Source organism: Geospiza fortis, unplaced genomic scaffold (assembly GCF_000277835.1).
Source record: "Geospiza fortis unplaced genomic scaffold, GeoFor_1.0 scaffold104, whole genome shotgun sequence".
In the NCBI taxonomy this organism is placed as follows: domain Eukaryota; kingdom Metazoa; phylum Chordata; class Aves; order Passeriformes; family Thraupidae; genus Geospiza; species Geospiza fortis.
The window spans coordinates 1,258,638-1,282,019 of record NW_005054325.1 but is presented as its reverse complement, the minus strand read 5'-3'; the positions used below and the strand labels follow the sequence as shown (position 1 = coordinate 1,282,019).

At 34.6% G+C, this 23,382-nt stretch overlaps 1 protein-coding gene across 2 annotated transcripts in view; it reads left to right on the top strand.

The window, feature by feature from the left end:
- Positions 1-23,382, top strand: part of ATP9B (ATPase phospholipid transporting 9B (putative)) — a 138,786-nt gene that overhangs the window by 12,742 nt on the left and 102,662 nt on the right. For both annotated transcript variants that reach the window (XM_031056999.1, XM_005420957.2), the window contains exons 4-6: positions 3,539-3,647; positions 12,451-12,509; positions 18,862-18,913. In XM_031056999.1, coding sequence (XP_030912859.1) covers positions 3,539-3,647; positions 12,451-12,509; positions 18,862-18,913 — 220 coding nt within the window. The remainder of the gene's footprint in view (positions 1-3,538; positions 3,648-12,450; positions 12,510-18,861; positions 18,914-23,382) is intronic.

Below are 23,382 nucleotides of genomic sequence, written 5' to 3'. Positions count from 1 at the left end.
AGGTTCATGTCTATGTACATTGCATAAACCTGCAACTGGTAAACTACAGTGGTCATGGAACATAACAGAAGTAAATTGCTTATTTGAAAGCTGTTGTTTCAAGGGAAGGGTAGCCTTCCCTTCCATTTGCCTGCTATGCCTCTGCCCCACAGGCAAGGTCATTTTTGTTAACCAGCTAGTGTCAGTATGTAATGCCTGCTGACTTGAGAGTTTAACAAAACCAGCCAGGAAAAAAATCTCCAGCTACTAAAGAAACTTACAGGGTAACATAGGTAATTTGTGTGTTAAATATCTCTCCATTTATTGTTATTTGGTGACTATTCTGTGTTTTCAGACAAGGTCAGAATTGTAAGCATAATTTTTTTGCATTCCTTCTGTATCAGTTTTGATCACAACCCTTTCTCACAAAAATTGAGATCAAATATTTTAAGCTGTGGATAAATCAGGAGGAAATTGTGCCTTGAAAATAAGTTATTAATTAAACATGCTTCTCCTAATTGGTCATCCTGCCAGTTGCACTGGCTTTCTTTTGATATGTCTTTTATTCTTGAGGTCTCTGCAGTATTTTCTTGGGAAACTGTTCAAACCACTTGCTTCTGACTCAGGTTTCCTATGGTTTGCAAACTGAATTCTCTTCAGAGGAGGCCCTTTTGGTAGTCTGCCAGCTGTATTGCCATGATTTGGAATTATTTTCTTATTTGTAATCAGATCATTACCTTTTCTTTCATCTTCTTCCCAGTCCCTTCACACTAGGTTTTAAAGGCAGGAAGAGCTAATGCCTTATGTTTTAGACTTTTTTTTTAAATTGGTATTTTTCAGTAGCATTTATTCTCCGTAGTATTCAAGAGGAACTGTGACATGCTGACTGCTTGAGTAAAGGTCGTTCTTAACGAGTCAATAGAGTAAATATTCTGGATTGATTTCATTGTTTTAATTGTTGTAACGTGTGTCCTTTTAACTATGGATAAATGGAGAGACCATCCTGGATGTTCTTCCCACCTCTCTTCCCAGAATTTTGCTTCTTCTGCAACAAAAAAACACTTTCAAGACAGAAAGTTTGTTCAACAGTGGGATTTTAAATAGATATTTACAAGTCTTTGTCACTGACACAGTAAGAAAAGACAGAAGTCAGCCTTGTCTGGAAGTTGCTCTGTTCACCATGATATGCTGTGTGCAGCACTATAAATTAGTGGGATAGTAAGGAAAAAAAACAGTAAACCCTTAGCATCTCAGCTCATTTCTATCCTACTCAAAGAAGGGAAAAAATACTGTATTTTGTGAACACCACTGACCTGTTCTGTATAAATATGTTTGTCTTATTCAAAGGTATTTTGAATTATGCATCCCAGTTTCCACATATAGCTTGAAAATACTAGTACCTAGTATGGGGTTTTTTTGCTAAACTCACTTGTTTCTACTTTAATAGCTTTTCTGCTAATAATCAACCTCCAGGTAAAAGGCAGCAATTGATTGTTGAACAAAGCTAAGCATCTATGAGGAAAATAGAAAACATTTAAGTCTGATCCATTGGTCTGCTTTTGCTGCTTAACAGATAAGTTTAGGTTTTTTTGAAGGGCGGGTAACTACTGATAAATCTTCAGTAATAATCAGAGAAATAGCTATGACTTGTATTTTCTCTCAAAATTTTGAAGGAAATTGTTTGCCCTGATACATAAATCCAAATGACTAGAAGCTGACTATTGCTAGAACTGTTTTGAGTTTTTTTGATGGTATATGTGGATTTTGTGGGTTGTTTTGTTTAGGATTTTTTTTGCCTTTGGTTTATTTCAACAGATTTTTACAACACAGATACAGTTATATCAAGCCCTAAAGTTCTTAAAACAAGACTATTTTGGTAATTTATTTTCAACTGCTTTAGGGAATGGACTTATTTCCACTCCAGCATACAAAAGGTTTTAAAGCATACAGGTTTGATTGTAGGCAGTACATGAAAGATACTTACCTGCTTACAGTTAAAGGAAGATGACAGGTTCCCTTGTTAAACTGGCTTCACAATTTTAGCTCTCCTTTGAAAGAATATCAGCTCCCACTGAGCAGATGAGTAAAAAGACAAGTGTCTTTCTTAAATTGTTCCTCATAGTCATGGCCAGCTGTACTCAGCTGCTCAGCAAGAGGCTGCTAAAAGAAGTTCTTGCAAGTAGCACCTTGCATTCTGTGTTTTGATTACTGTCTAGTAGCAATGTGTGTGCAAATGAGAAATATGTTTCAAGGTGCTTCAGGAGTGCCCTTTTTTTATGCAGCTGGAATATCTATATTGCCAAAGTATATGATAATGCTGCTGTCAGAAAGGGAGAAAATCTGATTTTTTTTTCATTCCATTATGCCCTGGGGAGTAAAAAGAGGATGCTTTTTGCATAGGCCATTTTTTGTTCTATGTAGTTCCACTATAATTGTAGGCAATGTAAACTTGAACAAATAAATAGTGCTTAACTATAAGGTCACAGCTGGATAAGCCTTGGCACTTTGGTCTGGAACTGCAAAACATTGCTAAAATCTGTAGTCAACCCTTTTTTAGTCAACACTTTAGGAAAACTCTACACCTCCACTCCTTTCATATTTCTGGGACATTAGGGGAAGTTTGGCAAACTGTGGACTTCTACAAGAGAAGTCTAATGGCCTAAATTTTCTTCTATAAAGTAGTGGTGGCTGTCTGAAGCTAGATAGATAATGTAGAATCTTATTTGTTGCTGGATTTGAATTTTGTGTCCATCTTATTCATAATAATGAAAGATCCTTTTACAGGTAGAAATTTTCTTTCTCTTTCATTGATGGTGAAAAACTCAAGTGCTGAGTCTAAGCCAGAAGATCTGATCTCAGGAGGTTTAGAGAGGTAGAGAGAAAATGTATGTGCTTATCCCTGAATTGTTATGTTTTTTAGCTTACCACCCTTTCTAGCCAGAAATCATCACAGCTGAGTGAAGCACTCTGTGCACTTCCAGTAGAAGCTGCAGCAGCATTGTCTGTGAAAGGAGCAGCCAAAGCATTTAGACACTTAGTTTTTCAGAACAAGTCCCCTTTTCCTTTGTCCATATTTGTGATGTGTTGCTAAATAGCTACATTTAAATGTAAAATTGTAGAACTAGCCATCCATTTATCTTTTTCTGTGTATTAGGAAAAAGGCAATTTTTCAGCATTAGAATTAGAGGCTTTTTTAATGTTTTTGGTAAAGCCCTAAAGTTGGTAGATGAAAAGGAAATAAACTTATTGAAACTATAAAGGCTGTCTTTAAATAATCTAAAGCATCTTCCTTTTTTGCATTTCAAGATGCTCTCTAAATTATGTGTATTTGGACAGATAGTTACTCTAATTATATTTGTACAATGTGCAAGTATGATTTTGTTTTTCCTGGACTAAACCAAGATACTATTTTAATGTATTGAATAAAACACTCAAATCCAAATTAAAAAAAGAGAAGTCAATGTTCTAAACACATGTTCTTACTCTGTGTAGTGTTGCTACTTGTCTATTTCTATTCTTGCACTGAGAATTCTGAACTGCATAATTGTATCTTTAACAGGGATTTGTTTTGACGGTCACAGTGGTACGGGAAGCTGTTGATGAATTTCGACGTTACAAGAGAGACAAGGAAATGAACTCACAGTTGTATAGCAAGCTGACAGTACGAGGTTAGCAACACCATTTTATAAATCCTTAAAATATTCCATCTTTTTCTTATATATACACTTGCAGGTTTTCAGTTCAAAGAAATAACTAATAATTTCAAGCTGTAATGCTCAGTATGAAACTTATATTCAACTAAATAAAGTAAGTGATTTTCCTTAGACAAATATGATTGTTAAATTTGGTCTGTTCAGGAATTTTAATAAATATTTGGTTGTTTGTCAAAGAAAGGTATATGTATATAATTGTATATATTTTTTCAAGAATTCTGCTGTTTAGTGCCCTGACTTCAAAGTGCAGTTTACCTCTGAAATTGATGCTGAACAGTATCTCAACAACATTGTCCACTATGTATCAAGCATATATAGGAAATAAGGGAGTAGTAAATAATGAAACTAATTAAAATTCCCTGGAGGTTTTCAAATTTGGTGGCTATACTTGTGCCTAAGAAAAGGAAGGCATATTGTGAGTCAGCTTCAATATTAAAAATATTAAGTTGAATTTTTGCATGTAATTTGAAATCTGTTTGATTATGCAATATGGAACAGCCAGTTTTCTTTAATGAAAGGAGAAATCAGTTATGACTTTTTTTGGACTCAACACCTTTAACAGGTTTTCATGAAGACTTTTAAGGAAATTAAGCACTTCAGGTGTGAAATGACAATTATATTTTGTAGGATATTGTAAATTTTAGACATGAGCAGAAGAGAGAATTGTGCATTGCTCTTCACTTTTATGTGCTTAGCACTTCTTACTGTTAGATTCAGAACAGAGTGCTACATAGAAAGGTGCCAAAAATATTATCAAATCCAAATAATAACTTCACATTATGACCTCGCTATTACCATCAAAACGTAATTTTTCTTTGTTAATGATTTTCCTTGGCATAAAAATTCTAAAAGGGGGAAGTTAAGGGAATTTGACGTTGCACCTCAGGCAGTTAGAGTATTTGGCAGACATTGTGCCAAATGGAAACTCTTTTTATTTCTTCCTAACACACATTTCAGTGCACTCTTTAGTATATCTTGGTGAATATTTTCTGAAAGTCAGTGGGAAGAATAACATCACCAGGTCTTGGAATCTTGATTAGGAACTGAACTCTTGGAGTAGCTCTGGATAATATTCTCTCCAGAAAATAAATGGATGAAAAGCTTGTAATGTAACACAAGTATGTTCTGTATGTTCCCATTTTTTGAGTAATTGGAAGGTAAACAAACAGTCAACAGTCTCGTTAGTGATGGCATAACCTAGCAGCTGAGAGGCATTCATGCTGCTTCCTTGCCACGTGTATTCTTGCATTGTTTTCTAGAGTTTCCATCTTGAAGGGAACAACTGTAGGGAATAGTCTCATGTTCTTTCTTTCCTTGTCAGTCTGAGATAGTGTTATCAACATTTAGAAGTACAGCTGTTGAAATTTGGCATATGGGACAATTGGCATAGCTATAATTTGTTTAACACAAGGGTTTCACTGCTGGCATCCAGATCTTTTTTACAGTCATTAATACAGTCTGTTAGGAAATGAACTCTTAATGGCTTTTGTTTCAAAGTTGTAATTTAAACTGCTAGTTGACCTATTCATTTTTTAGCTCTGTTACAGTAGGCCACTGAACACTCACCTTGAAACAGATAGTACATTCCTACCCTATTCAGCAGCAGTGTTAGTAATCTGAAATTCTTAATTCAGGAAACATATGTACATTTTGTAGTTACCTTTGTGATTTACTTGTTAAGACTGACATTTTCTCTTTTAAGAGCAAAGTTTGGTACCTTTTGTCCTTCTCTTCTTTAAAAATATGTTTAGATATATAAAATATGTTTAGAGTTAATAGACATTTAAGCAGCATTTAAGTAAAAGTTTTGGAATTGCAATTTCCTATTTCCCTGCTCATGAAATATTTTGTGGGGGTATATGTATTTGAAAAACCCTTCATTTTGTGGCTTCTTCTAGAAATAAGGAAGTTGTCAATGAAAATTTGGTTTGGTCACCTTAAAGATTTAAAAGTAGTATACAGTAGTGTATAGGTAAAGCCCAGCAGTTATATCAGGAACTGACACATAGAGAGAAGGGACTTATTAAAAAGAAGCTTTAAAAATGCCCGTTTTTTAAAAAAAAGTATATCAACTTTTAACCTACAAAACCTACAAGAGTGTTTGTCATTTTGACTTTCAGACTTTGGTGTCAGTGCCATCATGAATTCATACTTGAATTTTGTTCTATTTCTTGTGTTTTTTGAAGACTGGTCTTCTACAGAAGTAAAGATTCAAAAACTCTGCTTACAATGAACACTGAATCTCATGTTGACAATTATGTGTGATCATTGAATTAACAGTCTTTTGAATAATAACTAATTTTAAGAGTGAAAACATTATTGGAGTCACCAGTCAAAATTGTACTACATGTTGCCACAAACCCATATATAAAATCATAAGTAGTGATAAATTTCACTTTTTTCCTAATATAGGGTTCTTCCATAATGAGGTATTCTGAAAAGGAGAGATGTAATTTTGATACTAAAAATGGGATTTCCTCCCATCATAATATTAGACCAAAATTCTTTACATGTTTAAAAAAGTTGTAGGTTTATCCTATTTATCTGTGTAAATTAATAAAATCAAGTACTGTGCTTCCATAGACTGTTTTTTAAAATAACTTTCAATATAATTACCCAATTTTTTCATATTGACAGTATTCTTCAAGTGGAAAAATTTAGTTAGGCCTACTATACTAAAGTACAGGCCAATGGTTTGGAGAAAGAAGGCTTTGTTTCTTGTGAATGAACAAACTTGATACTGATTTAATTAAAAGCCTGAAAACCGATGCCACTCTTAAGAATCACTTTTCAGAGTGGAACTGCACTTTATACTGCTCTAGCATTTTTTTCCTAATGATTTTATGACTTGTGCCAGTTTTACAGTCTTCTATTTGAAATATTTATTTTTTTCCATCTTAAAATGAGAGAAACTGACATAGAGATGTTAAGCAGGTTGCCCATGCTCAAACTAGACAGTAGAAAAAGTTAAAATTAACAAGACTCAGTGTTCAGTTTTGGTTGATAAAAATGAAAATTTATTGAAAATAATGTCTAGTTAGTTGTTTTCCAAATTATGTGTTTACTAAAGGAAAATAAACATATTTGTTGCAATAGAAGTTATTGGGATCTAAATTGTGATTAATTACTTCCATAAAAATATTTTGGGTTGGCTGATTTGTATAAACTAATTTTTTTTTTTATACAGTGCTGCAGGGATTAAAATTGGAGAGTCTGTGACTATCTATCAGGCTTAACTTTCCATTGGAGTCTTCCTTAGTCTTGGGGAATCCTAAACATGTAAAACACGTGAATGCTGTCTTATGACTTGCATGTTGATAAGTGTAACAACTTCTGACTTTTGAGTTTAAGAGTATTTATACTAGTAACTGTTGAAGACTTAGAATTTCTTTCTACTAATTCAAAATCTTGAATATGTATTTATTGTAATCAGCTTTTTTAAATAATTATGAGCTGTTCAGAGCAGGAAATCAAGGGGGAATGGGGCATCTCCTTTAAGTGTTAGTTATTTGTAGTTGGACATGTTAACATCCATAGGCTAATTCTGATTCATGAGATATCCAGTGATATGCAGTTTCCTATTTGACGTGTAACATGGAAAAGCTCACTATGTTGCATGGTCACCCCTTGTTGAATTTGAAGTGTGTAACTTTGCACTTTGTGAGCTGGTGAACCTGCTAACCATAAAGTTTCAATTGGTTCTATTTTTTGGACCCTTCATGGCAAGTGATGAAATGTGCAAATCAGTAAATGCATTGAAGATTTAAGTGAGCAAGTCAATTAAGTGTACCTGTCTCATGTCTGTCATGTGATTCTTTTCCTTTGTTTACTTGGTGCGTGATTATTGTATTGAATATATTACATTGTTCAGTGTATGAACAATTCTGCTGTCCTAATTTTATCATGATGTTTGCTGCAAAATCTACTTTGGTGCATATGAAAGTCTGCAGATCCTTAATAGACAGTTTTCAGTCAGCATTCAAGTTTAAGTTGGAAAGAGGAATTTCTGTTTCAGAGCAGTTCACCTGCATATCCTGTTCTAGGGTAGAAAACTGCAATGGGAAAAAAATTTAAACCTGGGCATGCAGGTTTGGGAAGTGCTTCTGTTTTCCTTTACTGAAGGACAGTTATACTTTTGACACAGGCTTGTATACAGTAGTGTATAGGCTTTACCTATACACTACTGTATACTACTTTATTCTCTTGTGCACTTAGGTATGCCTAGTTAAGTGCCTATAAAAGACTGCTATTCTGAAGCAGAATCACCTCAAGTTTATAAACAGGCTATTATCTATTTCATTAGACTGTTAAAAGCCAATTGGATAATAAAATTGTAAAGCAATTTTAACTCTTTTCTCCCTTTCCATTCTTGAAGTTGGCAGTTCTAAACCTTTCCTAGTGAGGTTTGTCTGTGCAGTGTTACTGAAGTTTCCAATAAAAAAAAAAAGATCAAGAAGTAAATAACTTACTATAATAGTCACAATTACTAGTAGCAGAAGAGGCCTGCATCTGTCACTTTATCTCATAATGTTTAACATGTTGCAGAACTCTCACTTTGCAACCTGCAAAGCAAAAGAAAAACTGAATGTCAGGTGAGAAAAGTTCAATGAAATAATTCCATACAGGATTCAGGTGTGAAAGCTTAGGTCTTGGCTGTATCCTTAAAAGCTATTAAGGAATGTAATGATGTTGAAAACATACATTTAAAATTGTGTGAAATTAAGAAAATATCAATAACCAGTAATTCCTATACAAGAGGAAAAAAGTATGAAAGCTAATATGTTTCTTTTGGAGACCTAAAGTGATTTCAATTTTTTTTTGTTAGAATTTCAGCTCTTCAAGAACAGGTTGTCCCTCTGCTTTGAAAAGCCAGTTCATTAAGAAACCACACTATATCTGAATCCAGAGGTACAACATTAGGTCATTATTGCTTGTAACATTTCAGACCTACTGACGATTTTATTCCTGGTATTCAGATCATTTGCAACAGACAAGTTTTTAAAAAATTACATAAATTTAGTCTGATTAGAGAATCAGTACTATCAACAGAAACAGAATTTGAAATTTTAATGTAAGAAAGAATTTTAAATAGAGCCAGAAGAGAGGAAAAATCAAGGGGACTGTTATTCCACTTTTTTGCAGCATTGTGGAGGTTGGATAAGGAAGAATTTTACCCAAGAGTAGACAGGACACATAGGAGAGAAGCTAGGAAGCTTTTTTGTAGAGTTTTACAATTGGTGGTTAAAGACTAACATTGCTTCACTATATAAGGTGGAGTTTGAAAGAACGACCTACAGACAACACTTGCTCTGAAAGATCAGCATCCTTATCTTGGACTCACTGGAACTTTTCCTCTGCTGCCTGCCTGCTGTGTTGTCCTCCAACTTCCTGTTATGTTATGTGTACTCTAATTATGCTGACAGTTCAGGCTAATAGATATCAGGAAGAGCTTTCAAAGGTCTACACTGCCATCGGTCAAAAGAGTTTTGTATTTATGGGTTAGAGACAAGCACCATTACTGACTCCACAAACAGTACTTCAGATAGTATTAAAGGTACCACAGGTAAGGTGTAATAGCAACTTTAAAAGGATTTGAAAATGCTGTTTTCAGAAGTGTCTGTTCTTTCAAGAGTGGCAGTCAGGTGATGGAGACACTTTTTAATAAAAAGAAGCATAGTTTATACCCACATTTTGTTTACTTCATTTCCTATTTTTTTGCGTGAAGTACTTGTTAGCACATATGAGATATTTATTAGTTTTTCAAATCATTGCAGTTCATTTAAACTGGCTTTATCTTCGGAGTATAATGACTTACTACAGACACATTTCAGTGTTCCTGTTCTGCATAATTTTATACATTGCTTTAGGCGAAAGCCTTGCGCCTTGGTGGACTATAAAGTCTGGATGCGCAGCCACTTCTGACAGCTTTGGACTTTTTATTGGTAATTACACAGATGGTGAAGTGTGTTTTGCTATGGAGATGTTTTTGAGAAAAAATAGTTTGCAAAAATAATTTATGCAGTGAATAACATTCAGTGTCTTTTTTTTCCTAAATGCATCTTCACTAAGATGTAGTATTGCATTATTTTAATGTTCTCTGAAATGGTATCTAATGAGTCTCATTTTTGCTAGCCTAAAAGAAAGCTTTATGTTGACTTTCCAGAATTTTAAGTCACTTTTTTAATTACTGCCACATTTTATAATTTTGTATTTAATGTAATATATCCTGCCATTCAAATTTATTGTAGAATTGTCCTGTATGTATGAAAGGCTTTTTCCTTATGTGCGAGATGTACAGGATGATCCAACAAGACAAGTTAGTGTCTAATAGAGAGCATTCTCTGTTATACTAAGCCACCTAGAAAACAGTCTGATAAGAAAACTTTTCAATTCATTAAGTGAAATTCCTGGAGTTGCTAGATGAAGTACAAACACAGGTGCAGTGTGCGTTCTTCTTGGCGTACTTGGCACCAAAAATCTTTGCTTTATATCTGCCCTACATCATGTTGCACATGAACATTCTACCTTCTCTTGATCTTTCAGGCTTAGTGACTTTTGGTCTTTACTGTAGGTGCTGTTATGGCCTGACTGTGGAAAATCTGATTGTTTAAGCTGATAAAATTGCCAGTAGTTACATTTGGTTAGTACCTCTAAATAGTTTTACTCATACGTGACTGTATAGGTAGTGTAGATCTGAGACTTGACATAGCTCATACTAGAATTTTTGTGGCTGTTACTGCTATAATCAAGTGATTGACTGATAAATTGATGCAAAATGTTAGCAGAAGAATAGAAAACAATATAGGTAATGCTATTCTTTTGATAAACAAGCAAATTTAGAAAGCAAAGTAATGTTACAATATTTCCTCTGGTATATACTATTCACTTCTGGTCAAAACGTCCAAATTTTTAAGGAGAATTCACAGGCTTGTGCAGGTAAGCAGGTGAAATGTGTTGATTTTATGTCAGACTGTTCTTTTGGTGGTTGAGCTTTAGTATTAGTTACTTTAAATAAAAAAAAATATTTCAAAGCACTGACACTAATTTAATATCCATAGGTATCTTGAAATTCTTGTAGAGAATTGCTGATGTTCTTGCTACAACTTTTTGTACCTTCTGCAGTCTTCTCTTACTTCCTTTCACCTCACAAATTTATCTATTGAAGACAGCATTTGTCTTATATTTGAGAGCAAAGGACAGAAAGTGCTTATGGCAAGTGAAAAATTGAACTAGTGTAGAAGGTCACTATCAGTAGCAAAGTCTGGCTCTCAGAAGTAACTTTGCAGACAGGCCAAACAAAAATTGTGATTTTCCCTGACATTGCACATTTTTAGTGCCATTTTAATGGAAAATGTTCTAAATATTAGCTGTATGTTGCAAAAATACATCTATTATTGACTGAATTAGACATAAAGCAGCTGCTGCTTTTGCATGAAATTTTAAGGAGCAAGTACTCAAAATAATTACTCATAATGTGAATCTTACTGCCTTTTACTAAATGTAAATATAAGGAATTAGGGTCTTTCTTTACTGAGAGTTGTAATGAGAAGGGTCTCATGGATTTGCATCCTACCCTAGTTTTCTTTGCTATACTTAGTATAAATGAGATGTGACTGTGCTTTGACAAATCTGCTACTCATAGTATTTTTGATTAAACTTCAAACTTTTTGCTGCTCATTCTGTGCTTTTGTGTGTCTTCTGTTCTAATTCATTCCACTTGTCATTTAGAACTCTTAACACCTTGCCATGTTTTGACATGCTTTCCATCTTATACCTGCTGCTTGGAATCGTGGTAGTATTTCTCTTGAGGGAAGATCATCCTTACAGGGGCTCAGGAGGCTGTTCAAATATGTGTGTGTGTTTATATCTTCAGGGGATTTTGGGTTTTGGTTTGTTTTTAACTCAGGGAAGCCACTTTATTTTGGAGTTGTAGACCTGGGACTAGAACTCCTGGATTCTAATAATTCAATATCAGTATTCAATATATATTCAATATTCAAGATAAATAATAACATATTTTGGGCAATAGCTTAACCCCTCTGTCTCAGTTTTCCAGTCCACCAAATAAGAATGTTAAAACTTAAGAGTCTTACAAATAATAATACCCTACAGAATGTATGGAAATTAGACAGGAAAATGTATTGTATATATTTTTGAGTGTGTTGTTCACAGCAGTTACTGAATGGGCAGCTTTAGAGAATTAAAAACTTCTGATATTTTACTTTTCTAGAATTAAATCTTTAGGCATTTCTTTGAGTTCAGAGAGTTTTATGTCTTTTCTGCTATAATTGCCAACATTATCAGATAGTGCCAATTACATCAGGAACTTTAGTGGTCAAGCAAAGGTACTTGTTGGTAACTGTGCTGTGAATAACAACTCATATGTGCAAGACTGCTCCATGACTAAAATTCTTGTCAGACACAGAAGTGCTGCCTAGTAGATGTGAAAAATTCCTTTTTCCAGTTTTGCAACTCTATTACAGATACTACAGATCAGACTTGAGCATCTGCCATATGTATTTTTCCTCTAATACTTCTACAATACCTAACTGGTTACAGTAGTGGAATTTTTTTAAACCACTGGGTTATTTATTCAAACAGATGAAATGTATTTATCAATGTATTCAGCAGAGATGTTTTGTATCAATTGTAACATTTTCACTTAATAGTAGCATCTATAAATAGCACTTGCATTCTGGGATTTATATTCTTGTTACTCTTTATTAATGTTGATTATATTTCTTCTTTTTTTTTTAAGGTAAAGTGCAAGTTAAGAGTTCAGACATACAAGTTGGAGACCTCATCATAGTGGAAAAGGTTGATACTTTTAAAATATATTTTAGAGACTAAAGATTATTAACATGCTAATTATCTTCTGAAGAAAAGTGTATCAAGGTACTTATCTGTGAAGTCCTAACTAGCTAGTATTTTAGTTCAAGTCTTATTTTAGAATCTTCAAGGAAGTCTATCATAAAATTAATTATATTTTAATTGAGTTTATATATTTATATTTTATGAATAGTTATATGGTTAAATCAATCTTGTGAAGGGAATACAACTACAGGATTAAATTCCCTGAAATGTGCTGTGCTGAATGTTTTAATATGTCTCCTTACTGATACCTTCCTTCTGATGTTGAATCAGTGTTTCTCTGTCTGAAACTTTAAAGAATCATCTTTATTTATATGTATGTGTGTATATTTATATATTTGTGTCATTTTAATATAATATGTATCTAACAATATATAATTAAATAATAAGACAGTTTATATGTTTTTTTAATGGACTGAAAGCTTTCCAGTTTGTTTGCAGATGGTGAGTGAAAGCTGTGAATTCTTCTTTGCTCTAATTACAACATTATAAACATTATAATAAAGATTGTTGCTTATTTCAGTTGCCTTTCTGGGCTACTAAGAAATGATTGTGATCTTAGAAGTCAGCTTAAATTTGTTGGTAGAGGAAACTATTTTTGCTTAAAATTATTCTGGAAAAGTGACTCACTTTCTGGGTGCCTGCAACTAATTCCCATCACGCTTTGTATCAGAGAGCTGATTCATTGAGATACTGCAAGGAGGCACCTCAAATTGAAGCTTGTATCTACTTCTGCTTGCTTTGGAAAACTTCTGTTTCCTTCCTTTCTATTTCTTATAGTTCAAAGAAAAAAACAATACACCCAGATCTCATTTGGCTTGTTGCTCTCAGCTTAAAATAGATATATTTTCATGTAGTTTTCACCATTTCTTGCTTTTTTCCTGTTCTTTTTTGTCTGCTCTGTGTGCCTTATATCTTTTTGGCCTCTTCTGTGCAGCAAGTACTAGGCTGTACAAGAAAGGCACTGGTATGTGTGGCCTTTACATCTGTTTTGCTTTATGCCTTGTTACTTTAGAGTGCAGGTGGAATTGGCTTGCATGTGCTTGCTTCTGCCTATTCCAGAACTTCTAGGAGACTGAGATATTTGCTTTGATTTTTATCAGGGAGGTTTTTGGTCCTTCTTGAACTCTAAACCTGGAATTAATTATTATAGAGTGCAGGGAAGACTCTGACAGCTACTTAGGTAATCTGCCTTTCCTGAAATTCACTGTGATCCATCTGTCTGTTGGATTATACTAGAATTTGGAAAACTGGAGTTACTTTGGGGATCATTCTGTCATGCATGAAGTTGCTATTTTAGCAGTATTTGCAGTAGCTTAGATCTCATATGTTGTGAATACCTGAAGTTTCTAATGAAAAAAGTCATGTTTAAGGATTTAGAGAAATAATGATTAAGGAGCTTTTTGATGAAGATTTGAGTCAGGTTTTGTCAGTAAGATGCATATAATATTTTGAATGTAGAATTTCAGCTTCAAGCTCCCTACTGCCCCAGTAGAGCTGTCTTTTTTCCTTTTGACCTAGCTGGGGGTGCTTTCAGGCTAATGAAATTAAATGTTTTCTGGTTCTGTTGAGGAGTGTATTTTGTTGGAGCAAGCAGTTTTCAATTTCAGAGTATGACTCTTAAGCCAAAGAACCAGTCAGGAGTGAAATGTTCAATTGCTCACTCTAATGGCAGAGAAACAAGTTAACATTGTATTTGACTGGTAGATGCATCAACAGCATCTGCAGTGAAATTAATGACTCACTTGAGCTCAAGATCCATATGTTAACTAGTGACTGCATCACAAATACTAACAACTTAGGTGAAAGGCTCTCTTCTAGATTTAAACTTTTAATATCCTATGATCGTCTTTTTTTTAATAGTCCCAATTAATTTCAAAGTATTTCTTAAGTAACTGTAATATGCTTAAAATAGTTTCGTTTTAAGTAATAAATCTATTGTTCCAATTGAAAATTTCATATAGCACTATTACTAGGCAGGATGAAGCCTAAACAGATGAAAGCATTGCCTAATTTTAAAAGCTCAAAGACATTCATATCTGTTAGCTGAACAATGCCTTAAGCAGCCATGCTACTTCTGGATGTTCTCCTCAGCTTGTGTTAAAATATACATTTTTAGTTTCCCGTGGAAGCACAGATGTGCATAGTGTTCCTAAATAAGACAATTGAAAGGATGAGTTGTCAAGTTCAGATATTGTTATTTAGACACTGTACCTTACTGACTGTTTGGAATACATTTTGGAGATGTGAGGAGGGCATAAAACTCAACAACATGTTTAGTTAATAATAATAACTACACACTTTTGGGACAACATTTAACAATAACAACACATAATAGTGATTTAAAGCATGAGAACAGTAATGCTTTTTCTTCAAACCTTGAGAGCTTTTCTTGGAACTGTAACGGTACACAATTTTTACCTTAATCTTGTGTGTAAAGTGAAATTAATCCAGTATTTGCAAGGATTGCAGCTAATGCTAACATGCAGTGTTTCACAGCATGCAGATCCAGGAAGACAACTGGGAAGTGCCTGTTCTCTTTATAACTCAGAAGCAAGTGGAGTATTTTAGTTAACGATAGAAGTACATGGTCCATTGCATGCATAGAGAAGGAAGGACAGCAAAGACAGAATTCCAGGGGTCTGTAGCTATGCACAATTGAGGGGAATTGGAAGACTGACTAGGAAACAGGAAAAGTTTATGTAAATAACATTTTCTTCATAATAACATGAGAAAAATATGAAAGTAATGTGAAAGCTATGAGAAGAGTATTTTTAAGTGAATATTATAGTCTGTGTTGCAGGAAAGTATCGATGTCTTCATGGGTTTCTTGTTTACCAGTCTGGCTGGTATTCCTGGATGGCATAGTTACTTATGGGAACCCTGGAACTGGGGAAACACTTGCCTTGTATTGACCATTGGCTGGCTGTAGTTAGATCTCTAGGACTGAATCTAGAAGTCTGTAAACACTGAGATAAATGGAGCCTTCCTTCTCTGGATCTCTAATTCTGCCCAGATTTAAGAAAAACAATGTATTCAAGTAATTTTCATGACTTATCTATTCAAATTTCAGTATATGTTAATAAGCATTTCTGGTATAATCTCCACGGTAATTGAGATTATGCAGTTTTTTCATGGGTTTCTGAATGCTTGAAGTTGTATCTGTTGTCATTTTAACTTGTTCTACTTTGATAAATATGACATGAGAGGGCTAACGTGATTGACATACTGCTGCTGTTTGACTGTGACAATGTACAACAGAATTTAATTTTCTCCATAATGAGATGTTAAAGATTTTTGTAGAATACTTGCCATCTGTTTCTATGTAGTCACACTTTTATAGTGACTAGGTACGCATCTGCAGGGCTATCTTTGCTCTCCAGAGTCAGCAATAATAATGACAATGTTTTTGGTACCTAGTACTCCTGTAGTGTCTTTCTGCCCACTTCCAAATTATGAAAAGTCTGATAATAAAACAAGATGTCAATTTAAAATACTTTAAAGACAAGTCAGTCTCTAGCCTTCCCTACATGGTAGGATACATTCAGATACATTTATGCAGAAAAGGTTTCATTATTTTACAGGAAAGAAAAATGAGCAAGAGAGAACACAAAAGAAGGCAAAATCAATATCTATTCTTTGTATTAAATTGAGAAATATTCACATGACTAATTTGATCACAGTCTATAACTTTCTTATTGGGGGGCAGAGGGGGAGGAGTGCTGATCACCCTCAGGTGATCAGTGTCATGGAATCACAACGGTATGCAGTGACAGTACAAAGAGTAATGGCTTTAAATTGAAAAAGGGTAGATACAGATTAGATAATAGCCAGAAATTCTTCACTGTGATGGTGGTGAGACACTGAAACAGATTGCTCAGTGAAGTTGTGTATTCCCTGTCCCTAGAAGTGTTAAAGGTCAGGCTGGATGAGGCTTTGAGCAACCTGGTCTAGTGAAAGGTGGTCCTGCCTGTGGCAGAGGGTTGGAACAAGATGATATTTAAGGTCCCTTCCAACCCAAGACATTCTATGATTCTATGAAAGAAGCTGTGTTAGGGAAAGTTCTGGGAAAAGGCTTGTCATTGAGAGGCTGGACAGTCACTGGAACAGGATTCCCAGAGAAGTCATCATGGCACCAAACCTGTTTGAGTTCAAGAACTGTCTGGATGTTGCACTTAGTCAAATGACTTAGTCATAGATAGTCCTTAAAGCAGCAGGGAGTTGGACTCTGTGATCCTTATGGGTCCCTTCCAACTTCAGATATGCTATGAGTCTGCCCAGTTTTGTCAGGCATAAAGTATCTGAATCTTGGATACTCTGTGCCAGGCTAATGTTTCATTCAGTCAATGTGAACTGAAATGTGTCCTCAATGGAAATTGGTAGTGACTTGTAGGTACCTCCTTTGTATTACCAGAACTTCTATTTAATTCAGTATTAGATCATTTGACAGTTATTTTTGCAAAATTTTTGGATGTTGGTGAAGTGTTTTAGTTTGTTTACAAGTAACTGGAAGTTTGTAGGCATGAAGTCAGTAGCCTGAAACTCATGTAATGGATTTATGTCAGAGCTGGCAGGGGAGCTGCAAAAATGTATAGCTAATCTATATTAAGACTGGATATCTGTTTAATTGTTATTGTCATTTAAGGACAGAATTATTTAATTTTGAAGTTGCCTTTTCCTTTACCTCTTTTTTCTTTCTAAGAGGTGCAAAATAATATAGTTTAAGGTTAATATTTTTTCTGCATTTTTTTCCAAATTTGAACAAGATATTCCTACTTGAATCTGGGCTCATGGTGGATAATAAATTTCACTACAACCTTAATTATTAGCTCTTATAAGGCAAGATTCAAAGAAATGCTGTACTAGTTACAGATGAACAGCCTCTTCAAGGTGAATACTGTTGGCATACAAGCAAGTGAACTTTGTAAAAGCATAAAGCCTTAAAATGGGAAATGTTGCAAATTAGGAAATACTAATGGATGAAAATGCATAATTTTAAGTTATGCGGAGAGGTTTTTGCTACCTATGTAGAATTTTCAGGTAAACTAAAACATGCATCTATGTTTTAGTGTTTTCCAATTTCCTCATTTTTCAAGCATCATCTTTGCTTATGATAGCCCTCTCTGTAGCCCTTTATGGCCCCTCTTTACTGAACTTCCCATAGAGAATACAGTTACAATTGCTTCCAGTCCCATTTATAAACCAGTGTTGCTGAGAGTATGTTACAAGGAGTGGTGAGAAGTACTGGTGTCCCAGAGATTCAGAGAGTTTGCATCATGATATTTTGGAAGCTAAGGCCATATAACACATAGTCTGGCAGTTGACTCTGGCAGATCTCTTCAGATTACACTGTTCCAAAAGGCACTGTTGTGGTACCATGCTGATTTTGGGGAAGTTTCTGTGGATTAATGGAAAACCTTTTTTTTTTTCCTTTCCAGTCCTGTGTCTTGCAAATTTTGATATGTTGGTTATTTTTGCTTTCTCTGGTGTTTCATTCCTAAACCCTGTGTTGGCCATGTGTAACTGGTGCTGGTAGATGCCTTGGGAGCAAGTGGAAAGGGAGCTGAGGATTTGGGTAGTTATGTAGCATGTGTGTGGGAGGCTGGTATTGTTCATCTTGTTTAACCTGTGAAAGCTCAGAAAGCCTTTCTGTGAGGAACAAATAATTGAAAACTTGATACAGGCAATTCTGTGCTGGAAAGGGAAATGACAGAACAGATACACCTGACTGTGCATGTGATTCTGTGTCTTAGTGAGGAAGAAATTCTGTTCATTTTACACATGTGGAATAGGATAATGCTGTTCCCTAGTTTGCTATTTCCCCTATGTATGTTTGTGTGTATTGGAAGAGAGAAGAATGCTTGGTATACATAACATTTGCAACTTGAGTGCCAAGACAGATATTTTACATTTACCTTCTTTTTTTTTTAAATTATGTGTGCTAACTGAAGTCAGAGTTTTGCTCAGTGAAACTATGTTTTAAAATACTTTGATTACATATTTATATACTTGAAGTACTGTTTTCAGTCAAGAAAATGTTAATCTGTTCTTCAGGTATTTATGATTCACTTATAAAGAACATCTGAAAGGATTAGCTGTTGTTTGCTTATGGTATAATTTTTCGAAAATATTGATTTCTGAATTGCAAATGCTGAATGTAAAGTACTGCGAGAAATCCTATTTAATTGAGTTTCAATCCAAGTGTGACCTTTTGGTGATAGATCTTACTGGACTTTTGATTGGAATTCACTTTTCGTACTTACAAAAAATATACCTTTTTTCTTTCTTCTTCTCTCAGAATCAACGAATCCCATCTGACATGGTGTTTCTGAGAACCTCAGAAAAAACAGGTATGTTTTCACAATTCACATTGGTTACATGATAATGTAACCACAATTCTTATTGATTACATGGTTGGTAGTTGTGGTAGAATTTTAGATTGTACATTGTGGCCAATTTGAAATGGTTAAATAGATTGATGGAGCTCTTCCTTCATCAGATTAATTGGAGAGAGTCCATACAAACACATTATGCTTGGACTGTAAACCAGGAGTAATCTTACTGCGAACATGAGACTTCTATAGATATATTTCTCTACATGAGTGGTTTTATGAGCTGTTTTAACAAAAGGTTTAAGTATTAAAAATGCTAAAAATATTCAGCAAAGAGATTTATAAGACTGCATTTGATTAGTATGATTTGTCATTATTTTCACATTTTGACACAATTTGCAACTGATCATTGTCTTGCAACATACCTTTAAATGTCATCTGATTGTGTTTCTGTTATTAAATTTGCAAGAACTCAAATCTGAACCTCCTAATATGTGTTTAAAATAACTATTTTTGGAAAAATTTATTACAATGATCTGAATTCCTGAAATAACTTTTTTGGGTTCTTTTACTTCGAAATAATACTGCCTTTTTAGTCAGTCACGAAAAAAGGCCAAAAAACCAGGAATTTTCTTGCGTGAGAGAAAGAAAAGTGCTGCTTGCTAGCTCCATTTCTCTTCATATGGTGATAGGGGAGTACTCTTAATCTTTGAGAAACAAATATTTCCCTTATAGGAACCCTATAAATTATAGCTGTTTTGTAAACTTTAGAAATTACTACTGGATGCCCCTGTGTGTAACTCAAATGAGTTTTCCTCCTTTATATTACCATTTCTCTTCAGATCCTGAAGAACTGTCTGGTATTTGTCAGACAGCACTAAATTTCACAAAGCTAATAGCTGTGATATTGGTAAGCCCCATATTAGTGGCACATAGTATTTCACTGTGGCACTGGAGTTCTATCATATATTTCAGATAAAAGCCTAAATTTGTAGAGATAATTTGAAAGAGAAGACAAAAATACTTCTGATAGCCTACGGAACTCTAGGAGAGCTATATATTTGCTAAAAGAAGAAATTTGTGTGTAGTTGCTGTGTCTTGTTAATGCTGATTACATGCAGTGGGCATCTATAACTGACCTGGAGTGACAAAGTCTTCTAGTCGTCTTATATAAGCTCCATTTTTGTTAACCATCCTCTGGTTCAGGATTTTATTTTTATTCCCTCTCAGAACCCCAATCTATTAAAAAGCCTAATTTTTTGTTTACAAGCAACAGGTTAACTAGTTTTATTGGTGCTGCACTTCTTTAAAAACAAAAAAAGAAAGCAAAACCAGACAAAAATAATTTCCTAAACTTCAAGCATATGGCAGTAATTGTTTTTTGACTAAAGAGTGAACACTTACATCTGTAATTGTTTCTTCCTGATGTTGCAGTTTTGACTGATTTATGCTTTAATTTATAGTTGAAACTTGTAAGTACTTCGTGAAATAGTTTTTGCATGGTTTTATGTTCTATATGTAATTTTATCTCCTGTGTAATAAAGCAGTTTAACTATAGCTTCTTACTATAAATCTCTAAAGAGTAATGAACTCTTTAGAGAGTTTGAACTAATCTCAAAATCCAAACCTCCCTGTAAGCTTCTTTTGGGGTAAAGTACAATTTTCCAGCTTCAATATTTACATTACATATTAATGCAGTCTGCAGCATTGCAGTATCCTACATCATCACTCAAAAAAAGAAGCTATTTGAGTTATAAATAGGCAGCTTACAAAGTTCATCCAGAAACTTACAGCCCCCCCCCCCCAATTGCATTTTTAGTTTTCTAGGATATTTTTAACTGTACATAGCAGAAGCTGCATTCTGGGGTATCAAGCTTATTTTGATAAAACTAATTCCTTATTAGGTGTATTTTTCCTTTCTTTATCAAATTCATTGTCTTTTAGGTAGAATGATTTCTTCAAAGATCTGATATAATAACTTGATGTCACCTGTATCTAATTTCTAAGTTTCCTATGTTTATTAATCAGACTTTACAGAAGTTATAGTCTAAAAGCTCATATTGGTGGCACTTTCTTTTGTATTCATGTGACAGTCTGTAACATTCGTATTCCTCTCCTTCATGGATGGAGGCAACTAGATGGCTGTTCGTATTTTCAGTCAGGATTACTTCCCAGGGGGATGGAGCAGGTGGAAATCATTCCTCAAATGTGAATTCTTTGCTTTTGTCTGGCTCCTTTTGTCTGCATAATAGAGGTTTCCAAAAGATTTTCATTGACTTCCAAAATAAAGAAAAATAATTTTAAAAAATTAGGCATGAAAAGCTTATGGAGAAATATGTTGGAGTTGTATGTATTTGAAAAGGTAGGAGGGGATTATCTATGACTGAATCTTGATTTTACTCATTATATATGGCAGAAGTGACAAGTGATTTGGATGATTTGTCCCATTTATCAGCCTTCCACCAAATAAAAGGAAATGTTCATGCTGAGCTGGCTGCAAAAGATGGTTTGAAGTTTATTTTCATTTTCTGTGTAAGCAGGCAGCATGCCAAAATCAACTGACTACCTTAGAGTAAAGGTGTTATGCAAATGTAGGCAAGATCTCTGTTACACCAACACAAAACTCCCCTGCTGAAATTAAACTAGATCTTAAGTGGCCCTTAACAAAACTTTCAGGATCGTTTTTAATTTGTTTGGCATGTTCTCTGCATTTCATTTGTCTATATGCCATCTCAGTCAAAAATCAAAGGCTAGACAGGGCATTCCAGAGATCATCATAGAACTTTATACTTGTCCCCAGAAACTGCCAACTGAAGCGTGTGTTAATAACTTCATTATGGGAGTATCAAAGATACTGTCTGTGTAAAACACAAGAAAAATTTCAAAGATAAACTCTTTCCTTCTATAAGCTACAATCCTTGCACTCCACATTGGCTGTGCCTTGGTGCAGTGACTGGCTTCTGATCCAACTCAGGTATTCCTATGGTAGCACATGCTCTAAGCATGGGTCTGGTCCTGCCAGAAAATCTGGTGCATGTGACTGTAAGACTCGGTGTTTCTGGAATTTGTACTCTTTCTACTTCCAAATGTGAAATTTTGAGAGGAATTACAAACTTTATAGGGTGACTACAAAGTGTCAAAAAAGAATGAATTAAGCTTATTTTTTTTCTAGACAAGCTTTTTATTTACATGCCTCTAATAATTCCAGATTCTTATTATTCATGGTGAAAAGCTGGCAAATGCAGTGGCAAGTTCTGAGCTAAGGAAATGTTGATTTTAGCTATCAATTTTTGCTAGGTCCTGGAACAGATAACTGTTGGAGTTACCAGCTTGGCTTTTCTTTTATTCATATGGCTCTTTCATCCTCTCTTGTTTCACAAAAACTCAGGGAACTTCCTAGTTTTGAGTCTATTGTGCTGCCATACTAGGTTGAAATCAGCCCCAAGTCAAAAGTTGCTGGTAGAAAAATGGCATGGCAGAATGGCATTGTACATGGAATTACAGCTAAAGGAACTAATTGCCTACATCTGCAGCCTGAATAGCCAAAGGGGATAAAAAGTTTTAAGTCTTGTGATATGCTCCATGGACACTAGGACTGCAAAAGATTGTTTCTGTATTAGTGCTAACTACTTAGGCCTATGACAGACTAATCACAGTGCTGGCAGGATACTGACTTTCCTTAGTTGCTTTTTACAGGGGTAAGAATTGCTTAATCTTAGTCAAACCCTCCTGATTGTTCCCTAACTCCTCTTTGTCACAGATAGGGCTTTGTGATGGTATGAAAAGTAGAGCTGGATTTTCTTTTTAGCCTTTTCTGGTGAAACTGAACTTCCAAAGGGTGAACAGGAAGTGGTTTTCCTGGTCTGCTTCAGCTTTCCTGCCCATAGTCTTCTTTCCTAGCACAAGAGCCTAGCATAGAGTTAAATTTTTTGGTAGACATTTGATTTCATGAAGAGTAACAGCCACTACTTATGGAAAAGTAGTATTTTTTTTTTCAAGAGAGAGAGTACTGCATTAAAAGATTTCTCTTTTAACAAACTTGTAAAAGTTCATAAAAAGATGTATATGTAGATGTCTGGTAAAATAAAGTCACAAATTTATCTTAATATCTCAGCTGCTTTAGATTTCTCAACAGCTACTGAATTGACAAAATAGGGTTTTTTTTTTTTAATTGTAGAGGTGATATTCTGGAGAGAGCAACTCCCAGTGGCTGATCAGTTCCACTGCTGTCAAGCATACTCTCATGCAAACATTTTTATCATAAATCAGTTTTGGTACTGTTTGTCCTTAAATCCAGTACATAATAATTTAGTGGTGTGGACACTGCAAAACACTGTCCTCCACTACAGCTGTGCAATGCAAGCAGTAGGGAAATGGAAAATCATTTAAAAATGCTTACAATCCTTTGTGAAGAACATTTAACTCTTTCCAAGGTAATGCAAGTTGCACAGTTGCTACATGCAGTATTTTTCAGGCCACTGTTACAT